This window comes from Vombatus ursinus, unplaced genomic scaffold, assembly GCF_900497805.2.
Source record: "Vombatus ursinus unplaced genomic scaffold, bare-nosed wombat genome assembly UNPS02014798.1, whole genome shotgun sequence".
NCBI lineage: Eukaryota > Metazoa > Chordata > Mammalia > Diprotodontia > Vombatidae > Vombatus > Vombatus ursinus.
The window spans coordinates 42816027-42829513 of NW_020954576.1; the positions used below are offsets into that span (position 1 = coordinate 42816027).

General features: G+C 37.3%; 1 protein-coding gene across 3 annotated transcripts in view; it reads right to left on the reverse strand.

Moving 5' to 3' along the window:
- SYT14 (synaptotagmin 14) overlaps nt 1–13487 on the reverse strand; it is a 170856-nt gene that overhangs the window by 3231 nt on the left and 154138 nt on the right. For all 3 annotated transcript variants that reach the window (XM_027871729.1, XM_027871728.1, XM_027871731.1), the window contains one exon: nt 840–1029. In XM_027871729.1, the coding sequence (XP_027727530.1) occupies nt 840–1029 (190 nt within the window). The remainder of the gene's footprint in view (nt 1–839; nt 1030–13487) is intronic.

A 13487-nucleotide genomic window follows, 5' to 3' on the forward strand; every position in this document is an offset into this window, starting at 1 on the left:
GTTAGAGGTTTTGACACATTTGGGCCAAGGGAAGGATGACCAGGAAGAGTCTTAAGCCCTAGTTCACTGCTTATGACTTTCAGCAGAGTTAGAAGTACACTTACAAGATCAGAAGCCCTTCCCTCCCAGTATCCCAGCCTAAGGAAGTTAGATAGGGAAATACAGATAAAGGTGGTGAGGAAGGAAGGGCAGGAGGCAGGGGCAGGGCTAGGGGAAGGGGCAGAGGCAGAGGAATTGTACCAACTAGTATCGAATAGCTTACTGCTTTAACTTATCTGCCCTGGCAAGGATAAAGAACATGTACCTTAGAGGAGTTTCTGCTGACAGCTATTTAAGAGTAGAAAAAAAAATGTAAAATGAAGGAGAATTACCTGGGGAAAATAATCTCTTCTCAAAATGTAGTAATAAAAAAAACATAAAGAGAAAATACATGAGTAAATACTATAGCTTAAAAAAGTACACTCAGAGAAACACAAGGACATCGACCTTTTATGTAAGAACAATAGTTTTACATAGTTCTATTAACTATTATATACTTTAAAAATGCTTTAATTTTTCTTTTCTGGCATTAATAGTTAAACATTATGATAAAGCTAATTTATTCAAGTCACCATAAAAAATTAAAAGTCTTGTTAACTCATAACTAATATTTTGAATTTCAGATTTATTTCCCAAATGATTGGAAATAGAAAACATGAAACAGATTAGTTGATGACTGTACCATTTCATTTTTATTGGGTAGGTCTAAATGATAGGATTGAAGTCCCCACCACTGAGAGTCCCACAAGTATAAAAAGTATTAGGATTAAAAAAATTTAAAAAAAAAGATTTTCACTCACTGGGTGGTCTGTTTGCTGCCAAGTTTTTGAAGTGGCTGCCTTTTATCACTTCTGCTGATAATCTGCCAGTTGTGGCATTATAAAGCAGGCCAATGAGGATTTCTGGAGTTGAGCCATGTTCTAGAGACTGACAAGAGGACGTACTTTCACTACAGGACATTTCTGACATGCTCATCTGGGAACCACAGCCCTGGAATCACAAAGAAAACTTTTAGAAGGATTTTGTGGAAAGGACATTAAGGGATGCATTGTTAGTAATGGACTTGGTGGAATTGTATCAGTAACTCTCAAGAACAGGCATTATAAAGACAATTCTCATATAACTTGGTTAGAAAAGAGGTTGCCCATATATTATTGTTTCTGGTTGTCCTTTGGTTATGTAAAAGCTGGAAGAAGTAAAAAAGAGATAAAAGATTCATTAAATTCTCTCTCACACTCACACACACATACACATGCACAAAGTGCCTTGCATATGGTAGGTAATCAGTGCTTATTAACTGACTAAATGTTTGAAATCAGAGTCTAAATCTACAGGATGATTCCTCTGCATGCGGGGTTCTATACTTATAGACAATAAAATGCTATGATTATACACTATTACATATTCTCTGAGTTATGAACTTATTAATATGCAAAGTTTCGTTGAGATAAAACATAACATTCATTGACTCTGAGGCAGTACATTTAAAAGAGCATATCAAAAAAAAGAGCGTATCTCTTAGAATCTTGTACTTTAATTTTTGAAGATCTCTGATGAAGTAAATTCAACCAAATTATAATAGGCATTTCTATATTATTTATCTTTATCTTCACATGAATGAAAAATATCAAATGCTTTATGCCAATCTTCTGAAGCTAAAGAATGAAGAGTTATAAAGAATATAGTATTTCTAAGTTGACGTCTATTGTTACTTACACTTGCATGCCGAATAACACCTGATTGGTAAATGAATTGATCCCTGGATTCATTTTAATAAAATTGTAAGCATATGTTCCTCAATCTTAACTCTTAACCATAGACCAGAAAACCAAAAAGTTTATTATGAATTTCACCAAGCAATGTACAAAATATTGTACACTTTATATTCTCAAACCACTGGCCAACAGGAGATACTTTTGTCACTTTGGCTTGATATGCATTTTTGAATGTCAAAAAAAATGGGGGAGAGAGATCAATGAGCATATTTCATCACATATATTTTGGAGTCAAATGTATGCTCTTGTACATTTTATGTGTTTTCTATGCTAGGTAGCATCTGTTAGAATATTATGAAATCGATTTTTCACAACATAGTGCTTCCAATTTAAAGTTTATTAACCTGGAGTCAGAAAATAGAAAAATAATTGTTTACATTTAGTAGGTCTTTCTAGTTTACAAAGAACTTTCCTTAAACCTGGAAAGACTTGCATGAACTGATGCTGAGTGAAATGAGCAGAATCAGAACATTGTACGCAGTAACAATTACACTGTGCGATGACAGACTTTGTTAGACTAAGCTCTTCTCAGCAATGCAACAATCTAAGACAGTTCCAAGAGACTCATGATGGAAAATGCTATCCACATCCATGTTTGAATGCAGATCTAAACATAATATTTTCTCTTTTTTTCCTCATGGTTTTCCCCTTTTGTTCTGATTCTTCTTTCACAACATGACTAATATGGAAATATGTTTAATGTGATCATACATGTATAGCTTATAACAGATTTCATTCTGTATTGGAGAGGGGTAAGTAGAGGGAGGGGGGGAACTTAGAACTCAAAATCTTATAAAAGCGAATGTTGAAAACTAAAAATAAATTAGTTAAAAAAAAGAACTTTCCTCCCAACTGTGAGACACAATTATTATCATTATCATTTTACAGATTAGAAAACTGAGTCTCAGAGGGGATGAATAATAACTAGAAAAGGTCACTAGTAAGTGACCAGGTTTTCTGACTCCCATGGAATGTTTTCCACAGTTTGTTCTCAATGTTTTTGCACTAACACCCTGGTTTTTTTTTTTTTTAGCAATATGTTGATCTTTGAAGAGGATTACGTGAAAGGCTTTGGGAATTCAAAAGAAAGATGGTTCATTCTTGTTCCCACTTGACTACCAAACAGGGAAATTTCACTTCTTTTCCTTCCACTGTCCGTCTCCAAAACTAATAGTTCTAAGGTCCTGTGGGATCTCAAGCTCCTTGGAAGCCTAGTAAGATTTGTGAAAATGAATGGCTAAAAAGTGTCATTCTAACAGGTTTCATTCTTTTTCAGCCATGGGGAAAAAAAAAAAAGAATTAAACTGGATCACCTGACTTTTCCAGAACAGTGGCACACTGGTAGAAATCTCATAGACTACAACAAAAGCTACATAGAAATAGTTATAGAAATAGAATGGTTGTAGTAAAAACAAATTAAATATGGATACTGTATACTCAAGTGGTTTCTCTCCTCAGAATATTCCTCAGGGCATGCTGCTCAATTCAGTATATATCCAGAGATCTCCACCCACTCTCTCTGCAGCTCCCATCATTAATTTATAACTGGGGCTTGCCTAGGTAGCAGTAGCTGTTGGTGATTAACCCACCGTCAAACAAATTTCAGTCATTACTAGGTCTACTTAAAGGAGCAGTCCTAAAGGCAAATAACAGTAAAAGTATCACTTCTTCCTATGCCTACTCAACATAGTACCCTATTCCTTTCTAGCACTTTCCCTCAAGGGTGAAGGGTTATAAGACATTCTATGAAGGTAGAAAAAAAAAGTCTTTTTTTTTTCTTCAGGGAGAAGGCAAAGAATAAACTGCATATATTGTCTCACCACATTAGAATTAATTATGCCCATCACATTTCTTTAAGTGATGCCAATATGTCAAAAATTAAATGAGAAGTTTAAAAATATAGTAACAAAATCATGAATTCCACATGAATTAAAAACTGGCTTAAACAAAAGCCACAATAAAACTTTTTTTTAATCAAGTATAGATCCACTGTTACTTTTGCTTTTACATTATAAACAGAAATTGATTTGGAGTTGCCTATAAACCACTCATATTTAACAGTTCCTTTGTGAGGAAGTTAAATGCATACTGCTCATTAATGCAAATTTTAAGATTTCAACATTAAGTGAGTTTATTTTCACTGTTTCTAAAATGTATCTTGGATTTAATTTTATTTCTTTCATACACATAACCCGTCCCTTTTTTTTCCCTGAGGATGAGGTGGGGTGGAGGGGATGGCAAATAATGATGAAGTATAAAAAAGGAGGATAATTCCCATTCCCATGCCAAAGCTGCCACCTTGAGTGAGCTTTATTTCCTGGAATGATGCCTCTTCCTCAGGGCCTTCTCCATGCCCCAGGGAAGTGAACATCTGGAAGCTTGGCATGGTGAAGACAGCTGGAGGCAACAGCTGTAGGAATCTTAGCAGCAGGAGCAGCCAATAGCTGCAGCCCCTGAGAAACCCAGCATGAAGGCTGGCTATTTAGTCTCCTAGTGAGGTAAAAGCACTGAAAACCCCGGGGGGAAGAAAACTCTGCAGAGGGCTGGGCCTTGCTGTAGTTAAGGCCGGAATAAGCAGCTTGACTGACTCAGGCAAGAGCTGTGGGCAGCAGCTGGCTCCTTTGGTCTGTGCTCTCTTCCCCTTGGCTTTGGACAAAACTTTCCCTCTTAAACCATGTGACTTGGAGGCCTGGGTTGGAGTTGACTTGCACTAATTGCACTGGACAGCAGCTTCCCTGTGTTGGATTTAAAGGTGCAAGGTAGCCTCCTTGGGATAAGAAAAGAAAAGGGACTTTGGTGGAAGGGTAATCAAAGAGAACCTTAGAGACAGGTAGTAGCTATGAAACCCATTTCTTTATCATTATTATCATCTCTGTGACTCTGTGTGAATCACTTAACCTCTGAGGCCCAGCATTGGGCCTCATTTTCCTCATACATAAAATTAGGTATCTGTACTAGCCGACCTCAAATGTCTCTTCCTGCTCCATACCTATAATTCATGATCCCATTGTACAAATCGAGTTAATCGAGGATAGACATGTATTGTGCTAAAACTACAGTTGTTTTTCAGCTCAGCACATTAACATGGGCAATTGTAACAGGGCTGATTGTTTTTTAAATCAATTTATTTTTAGTTTTCAACATTCACTTCTATAAGATTTTGAGTTCCAAATTTTCTCCCCCTTCTTCTCCTCCCCGTCTCCAAGACAGCATGCAACTTGATATAGGCTCTACATATACATTCATATTAAATATATTTTCATATTAGTCATGTTGTAAAGAAGAATTAGGACCAATGGGTGGAACCATGAGAAAGAAAAACAAAAAAAAAAAAGACAGAGGGCAAATAGTATGCTTGGATCTGCATTCAGACTCCATAGTTCTTTCTCTGGATGTGGATAGTATTTTCCATCATGAGACTTTTGGAGATGTCTCAGATCCTTGCATTGCTGAGAAGAGTTAAGTCTATCTAAGTCAGTGATCATACAGTCTTGCTGTTACTGTGTACAATGTTCTCCTGGTTCTGCTTACTTCACTCAGCATCAGTTCACATAAGTCTTTCCAGGTTTTTCTGAAGTCCACCTGCTCATCATTTCTTATGGAACAATAGTATTCCATTACGTTCATATACTACAACTTGTTCAGTCATTCCCCAATTGATGGACATCCCCTCAATTTCCAATTCTTGGCCACCACAAAAAGAGCTGCTATAAATATTTTTGTACATGTGGGTCCTTTTTCTTTTTTCATGATCTCTTTGGGATATAGACCTAGAAGTGGTATTGCTGGGTCAGAGGGTATGCACAGTTTTATAGCCCTTTGGGCATAGTTCCAAATTATTCTCCAGAATGGTTGGATCAGTTCACAACTCCACCAACAATGCATTAGTGTTGCAATTTTCCCACATCTCCAACATTTATCATTTTTCTGTTTTGTCATATTAGGCAATCTAATAGTTGTTATGTGGTACCTCAGAGTTGTTTTGATTTGCATTTCTCTAATCAATAGTGATTTAGAGCATTTTTTTCCTATTACTATAGACAGCTTTAATTTCTTCATCTGAAAATTGAACAGGTCTGATTTAACACTATAGACTGAGGGAAGATATGCATTACATAATTACAATACTAATCTGTAAAGGAGTAGTTGGGTTCATTAAGATCCCTATTCTCTTGACCAACTATTTTCCCTCCGTAATATGGTGAGGGAGGGGCATATAAGAATGGACATAGAGATAAAAAAAGACATCATAATGACATTAAAAAGAATTATCAAAAAATTGGGTGGTTGCAAGGTAACTCATAGCAAGGTTTTGTTTTCAGTCATTTTCAACTCTTCATGACCCCATTTGGGGATTTCTTGGCAAAGACACTGCAGTGGTTTGCCATTTCCTTCTCCAGCTCATTTTATAGATGAGGAATATGAGGCAAATGAGTTAAGTGACTTGCCAGGGTCACACAGCTCATAAGTTTCTGAGGCTTGATTTGAACTCAGGTAGAGGAGTCTTCCTGACCCCAGGCCCAGCAATTTCTTTAGGGAAACTACCCGATCAGTACTCTATACCTAATCTATGAAATGATTAAAATACTGAATCGTTATAATTAAGACAAATTGATAGTAGGGGACAGTACCTGGGAACTGATCTACATGGAGGAGGAAGGGCTCAATAGTCAAAAAACATTTATTAAGCAACTCCTATGTACCAAATACTGTGCTAAGCACCGGGGATACAAAGAAAGGAACAAGACAGTTTCTGTTCTTGAGGAAACTCAGAATCTAGTGGGAGAACACATAAGAAGAAACTAAAAAGGGTGGGGTTGGGGATTGGGAATTGGGGTTGGTGAGGGAGGTTTGTACCCAGCACAGAAGCATAATGAAGTCTTGCAGCCAGGGTGGGAAATGATCTGAGCAGTTGTGATTTCATCTTGCAAGGTGATGAACTTTTGGAGATCACAAAGTACAGGAGAACAGCTGGTTAGGAAATGATAAGGTGAATGCCTTGGGTACCCTCCTCAAATGGAGGATCTCGGAGGAGCTCCTGATGTTCACCCTCACCCTTTAGAGGCCTTAATGAGCAAAGGGCATCTGATAGCAAAGAGGCTGAAGGAAGTTCTTAAGAAAGAGATGAAAGCCGTGGGCAAGACCTAAATTAAATGTATCATTGTCTTAAACCAAAGTTAGGAAGTTTCTCTGGGATAGTACCCGGATTCTTTCAGTAAACAAATATGGGAAGTCTGGGTCAACAAGTGACATAATCACTACGGAATTGGCAGTGTCTGAACTTGAGTTAGAAAAGATAAATAGCTTTAAGGAATGCTTCAGTGGGTTAGCTTTTAGATTTGTACAGGGGTTGAAGATACCTAGTCTAGAACAGAGCAGCTAGGTGATTCAGTGGATAGAGCACCAAGCCTGGAGTCTGGAAGACCCATCTTCCTGAGTTCAAATCTGGCTCCATACACTTACTAGCTGTGTGACCCTGGTCAAGTCACTTAACCCTATTTGCCTAAGTTTCCTTATCTATAAAATGAAGTGGACAAGGAAATGGCAAACCATTCTACTATCTTTACCAAGAAAACCCTAAGTGGGATCACAAAGAGTGGGACAGGATAACAACAAAGTCTGGAATTACAATGCAAAAACTGTTTGCAAAAATTAGAGGGACATTTTGGGTGTCAGTAAAATGTCATGATAAATATATGTTGTTAAGACTACTATTTCTTTATTAAGACTACTATTTACAATTTATAAGACTACATAGAATTCTTTAAGACTATATATAATTATACATAATATATATATAATAATATAATATATAACATAATAAAATATGCTTAGAAAACTGGAAACTAGGGGCAGCTAGGTGGCGCAGTGGATGGAGCACTGGCCCTGGATTCAGGAGGACCCGAGTTCAAATCTGACCTCAGACACATAACACTTACTAGCTGTGTGACCCTGGGCAAGTCACTTAACCCCACTGCCTAACCAAAAAAACCCAAAAAAAACAAAAAAAAATACCAAAAAAACCCTGGAAACTAGTCTGACAGAAATTATGCTTAGATCAATACTTTATACCATATTCTACAATAAATTCAAAATGGATATATGGATATTAAATGACATATAGATATTAAAGACTATATCACAAAAAGATCAGAAGAGAAGCAGATCCTATCCAGAGGTGGGGAATCTGTGGCCTCGAGGTCACATGTGGCCCATTTCCTCTCTTCTTCTTTTGGTTAAGAACTCATCACCTTCCCATTGCTATGAAGGGGTAAGGAACCTGCAGCCTCAAGGTCACATGTGGTCCCCTAGGTCCTCAGGTGCGGCCCTCTGGCTGAATCCAAACTTCACAGAACAAAATGGGATGTGTGAAGCTTGGATTCAGTCAAAGGGCCGCACCTGAGGACCTAGGGGACCACATGTGACCTTGAGGCTGCAGGTTCCTTACCCCTTCATAGCAATGGGAAGGTGATGAGTTCTTAACCAAAAGAAGAAGAGAGGAAATTATAAAAGGTAAAATAAATAATTTTGATTACATGAAACTGAAAAAACTTGCATGAATAAAACTAACTCTCCTAGGATAAGAAAAGGTCAACTGTGCCAAATATCTCTTATAATGGTTTGATATCCAAAATGTATAAACAACTAACAAAAATATGACCAAAAGCTATTCCCCAATAGAACAGTGGTCAATATATGAATAAACACACAAATGGTTCTCAAAAGAATAACTGCAAGTTATTAACTACCATATGAAAGGATGTCTCAAATCTCTAATAAGAGAAATGCAAATAAAAATAAACCCGAAGTTTCACTTCACACCCGGAAAATTGACAAAGATGAAAAAATACAGGAATAATCAATGTTGGAAGGGTGTGGAAAGTTGAGCGCACTAGTGCATTTTTGGTGGAGCTATGAATTGGTGCAACAATTCTGGAAAGCAATTTGGAAATATGCAGAGAAAGTGACTAAAACATCTCTCTTTTGACTCAGAAATTTCACTGCTAGGTACATACCACAGATAGGCATATGACAAAGATAAAGGCTCCATGATAGATCAAAATATTTATAGCAGTATTTTCTGTGGTAGCAAAGAATTGGAAATAAAGTACATAACTGCCCATTGATGGGGGCATGGCTAAACAAACTGTGGTCCATAAAAGAATGAAACTTTATTGGCTAAACAAATTGTGGTCTATGATTGAATAGGACTTTTACTGTGCTATAAGAAACAATATACTTAAATGGAGAAACATAGAAAGACTTAGATAAACAGATACAAAATGAACTAAGCTGAACCAGGAAAACAAAATATACAAAAACTACAACTGTAAATGGAAAGAAAAATAACAATATAATAATTGAAACTTAATACTGCAAAATTATAATGAGAATGCTTAGCCCCAAAGATAACACATGAAAAGCCACCTTCCTTTGCAGAAGTGGGAGACCATGCATGTGGGGTATTGCATACAATGGAAGACTTCTTTGATATGATGTTTAGTTTTATGGAACTCCCTTTGCTTTCCCCTTGTGTTCTAACTTCATTATATATTTCTCTGATTGCTGGAGAAGGGAAATATATATATATATATATATATATATGGTTACGTAAAAACAAAAGATGTCAATAAAAATTTGTTTTTTTTCTTTTTTTATTAATTTATTTTGAATTATCAACCATCACTTCTATAAGCTTTTGAGTTTTAAATTTTTCTCCCCTTCCCTCCCCACCTCCCTCCCCAAGACAGCATGCAATCTGATATAGGATATACATATACATTCCTATTAAACGTATTTTCTTTAATTCAATTTTATTTTTTGCTTTATTTCTTTTGATAAGGCAGTCAGGGTTAAGGGACTTGCCCAGGGTCACACAGCTAGTGTCATGTGTCTGAGGCTGGATTTGAACTCAGGTCCTCCTTACTCCAAGGCCGGAGCTCTTTCTACAGCGCCACCTAGTTGCCCCTATTAAACATATTTTCACATTAGCAATGTTATAAGTAAGAATTAGAACCAATAGGAGGAACCACCAGAAAGAGGAAACAAAGCACAGCAGAAGAAAAAAAATGGCAAATAGCATGCTTCGATCTGCCTTCAAACTCCATAGTTCTTTCTTCTTTGTGGATAACATTTTCCATCATGAGGCCTTTGGAAATGTCTTAGATCCTTGTATTGCTGAGAAGGGTTAATTCTATCAATATTAGTCATCACACAATGTGGCTGTTATTGTGTACAATGTTCTTTTGATTCTGCTCACTTCACTCAGCATCAGACCATATAAGTCTTTCCGGGTTTTTCTGAAGTCCTCCAACTCATCATTTCTTATAACACAATAGTATTCCATTACATTCATATACCACTCAGCCATTCCCCAACTGACAGGCATCCTCTCAATTTCCAATTCTTTGCCACCACAAAAAAGAGCTGCTATAAATATTTTTGTACGTGTGGGTTCTTTTCCCAAAAATTTATTTAAAAAAGAATATAAGCTACTTGAGAATAGTTATTGTTTCATGCTCTGTATCTGTATTCCTACCACCTAGCACACTTTCAGGCACATAACAGGAGTTTAATAAATGTCTGTTCACCAAATGAAGTCAGGAAGGTTGTTTTACCTTTCAAAAGGGAACACAGTGGAAATAGAAGCAAAAATGCTTAACCATTTGGCCATGATATAAATGTAAATTCTGGGGCCCCAACCTCTAATGAGTCACTAAAACCAGAATCTTTTGGATAATAATTGTACCTGCTAAATTTAGTTATATTTCAAAAGAATAACATTTTCCTTTGATTTAATGTTAGCATTTAAAGTTTTGAATACAATTATTTTAAATTGTATTTTAAATAGAAATGGGAAGATTTCTTAGTAGTGTTTTTTACTAGAAAATATATAGAATAATAGTTACAAATTCTAAACACTTAGTATCTTCTGAAATATCCTCTAAGTTATTGCTTAGTCTTTACTCTCTACTGAACATTGGTGATATCCTTTTATTCCTAACAGGATTGTCATTACCAGTTAACATTTTTTTAAGAGAAAGTGCTGCCCCCTGGTGACTCTAGTTTCTCCTGCATATGATATATGATAGTTCTGAGAGATTATAATTCCTTTGTTTAATATTAAAGTTAGAGACACCTATATCTCAGACTAGAAAAATGAAGCACTTCATGGCATGCAACATAAAAAGTGTGTTTCTACACATTATGTAAAATTACTTACAACTCCTGAGTACTATACAAAGTAGCAAGCTGATGGAACAAAAGAATTAAATGCTTTACTCCTCAGTGTTCAATATTTGGTGAATTTGGATATTTTATTTAAATTATCATTACATCTCCTTGTTCACTAAGGCTTAAAGTATTGCTGACACCTTGTGGAATATTTTGAAAAATAATTTGTTGAAATTCCATTTTTAATACATCTTTTGATTTTTTCCAATGCAGGAAATCTTCATGAAAATTGGATGTTTTTTTAATCACCTTATTGAGCTTGAATCTCCTAAATTCAACTTGCATTTATACTCTTATTGGTTACCATGAAATATGCTACTTAATAAAACAAAAATTTCTACCTTGCATAAACAAAATCATGAGGTTAGATTAATAGTCAAATGTGTTTCCAACTGCTTACTGGACATGTGCTATCTTAACTTTAGCTCAAACCCAACATATTCAAAACCAAATTTATAACTTCCCCCTCAACACTAGCCTCAATTCCTGACTCCCCATCCCTATCAATGTACCTCAATTATTTTAACACCCAGGCTTGAAACTTTGCAGTTTCCTTTAATAAAACTTTCTTTATCCTCAAGATTCAATCAGGCATGAGTGTCTGCCAATTTTTCCTTCAAAATGTGTATTTGCTATTTCCCCTATCATAATAGTCTAACTGCTTCGCAGCTGGAATACAACAATAACCTCCTAGCTGGCCTCCCTGACTCCAGTCTCTTACCTCTCCAATCCATGCTCTATACTGTTGCTCCATTAGTCTTCCTTAAAAACTATTTTTGGCATGTTACTTCCCTGCTAAAGCATTTTAAATGGCTTCCTATTTCCCAGTGCACCAAGTTTAAATTTCTTCAATGATCTGGTTTTTAAGGCCTTTCTATGATTTGTCCCTACTCTAATTGCTCAACATTATTTCTTACTAACCTGTTCAATGAAATTAATTTCCTCAATGTCCCACCAAAAAACTTCCTGAATAATCCTGTCTTGGGGGTGGAGCCAAGATGGCAGAGTAAAAGCAGTGACTTGCATGAACTCTCCCCCAAACCCCTCCAAATACCTATAAAAATGGCTCTAAACAAATTCCAAAGCAGCAGAACCAACAAAAAGACAGAGTGAAACAAATTCGCAGTCCAAGACAGCCTGGATGGTTGATGGGTAAGGTATATCGTGCCGGGTGGGGAGAGGAGCGCAGTTTGGTGTGGGTGCGCAGGCCGCAGAGAACCTGGAGCAGGCCTCAGAGGACTGAATCGTAGGCAACTGTGGCAGTTTCCAGACTTCTCAACCCATGAACGCCAAAGACAACTTAGAAGGTCAGTGGGAAAAGTCTGTTTCTGCAGTGAGAGAGCAGTGCGGGGTCCCAGGCCCAATCCCCAAGTGCAGCCCCGGGGCAGCGGCTGCCTCCTGAGCTTTTGGCCCACAGACTGAGGGGGAATTGAGTGGTTGATCAGAGGGGGATTGCAGGGATCTCTCCGCTGGTGCAGGATTCTCTTGCTTTACCCGTGCTTGGATCTGGGTCACAGTTCTGGGTGGCAGTCCTGGGGTGAGGAGGAGTGCTGGTGTGGTGGAGCTTGGAGTGGCTGTGGAGAGGAAATCCTTCTCACAGTTCCAAGACAGAAAAGAGTGCTTGTGGTCACTCACAGAGCAGAGCACAGAACAGGAAAGGAGTAAACACCTCACCCTTGATCATAGCACCTTGGAAGAACTGAAAATTTACAGGTACCTAGAAGTATCTCTGAAAGCTGCACAAAACCCCCAAAGCTTCGGACAATACATTCTCCACACTGGAAATGGACCCCTACCTTAACAAAGAGTTTATAACTCAAGTAATTGGCCGGCATCATGAGCAAACCTCCCAAAAAGAGTCAGACTATATTACCTTACTTTGGTGACAAAAAAGATCAAAACACACAACCAGAAGAAGACAACAAAACCAAAGCTCCTACATCCAAAGCCTGCAAGAAAAATATGAATTGGTCCCAGGCCATGGAAGAGCTCAAAAAGGATTGTAAGAAGCAAGTAAGAGAAGTAGAGGAAAAACTGAGAGTGATGCTAAAGGAGACCCAAAAAAATACTGAAGAAAATAACACCTTAGAAAATAGCCTAGGGGCAAGCTAGGTGGTGCAGTGGATAAAGCACAGGCCCTGAAGTCAGGAGAACCTGAGTTCAAATCCGGCCTCAGACCAAACACTTGACACTTACTAGCTGTGTGACCCTGGGCAAGTACTTGCCCCCAATTGCCTAAAAAAAACCAAACAAACAAAAAAAAGCCTAACCCAAATGGCAAAAGAGATTCAAAAAGCCAATGAGGAGAAGAATGCCCTAAAAAGCAAAATTGGCCAGATGGAAAAGGAAGTCCAAAAGCTGACTGAAGAAAATACTTCCGTAAAAATTAGGATTGCGTAATTGGAAGCTAGTGACTATATGAGAAATCAAGGCACTATA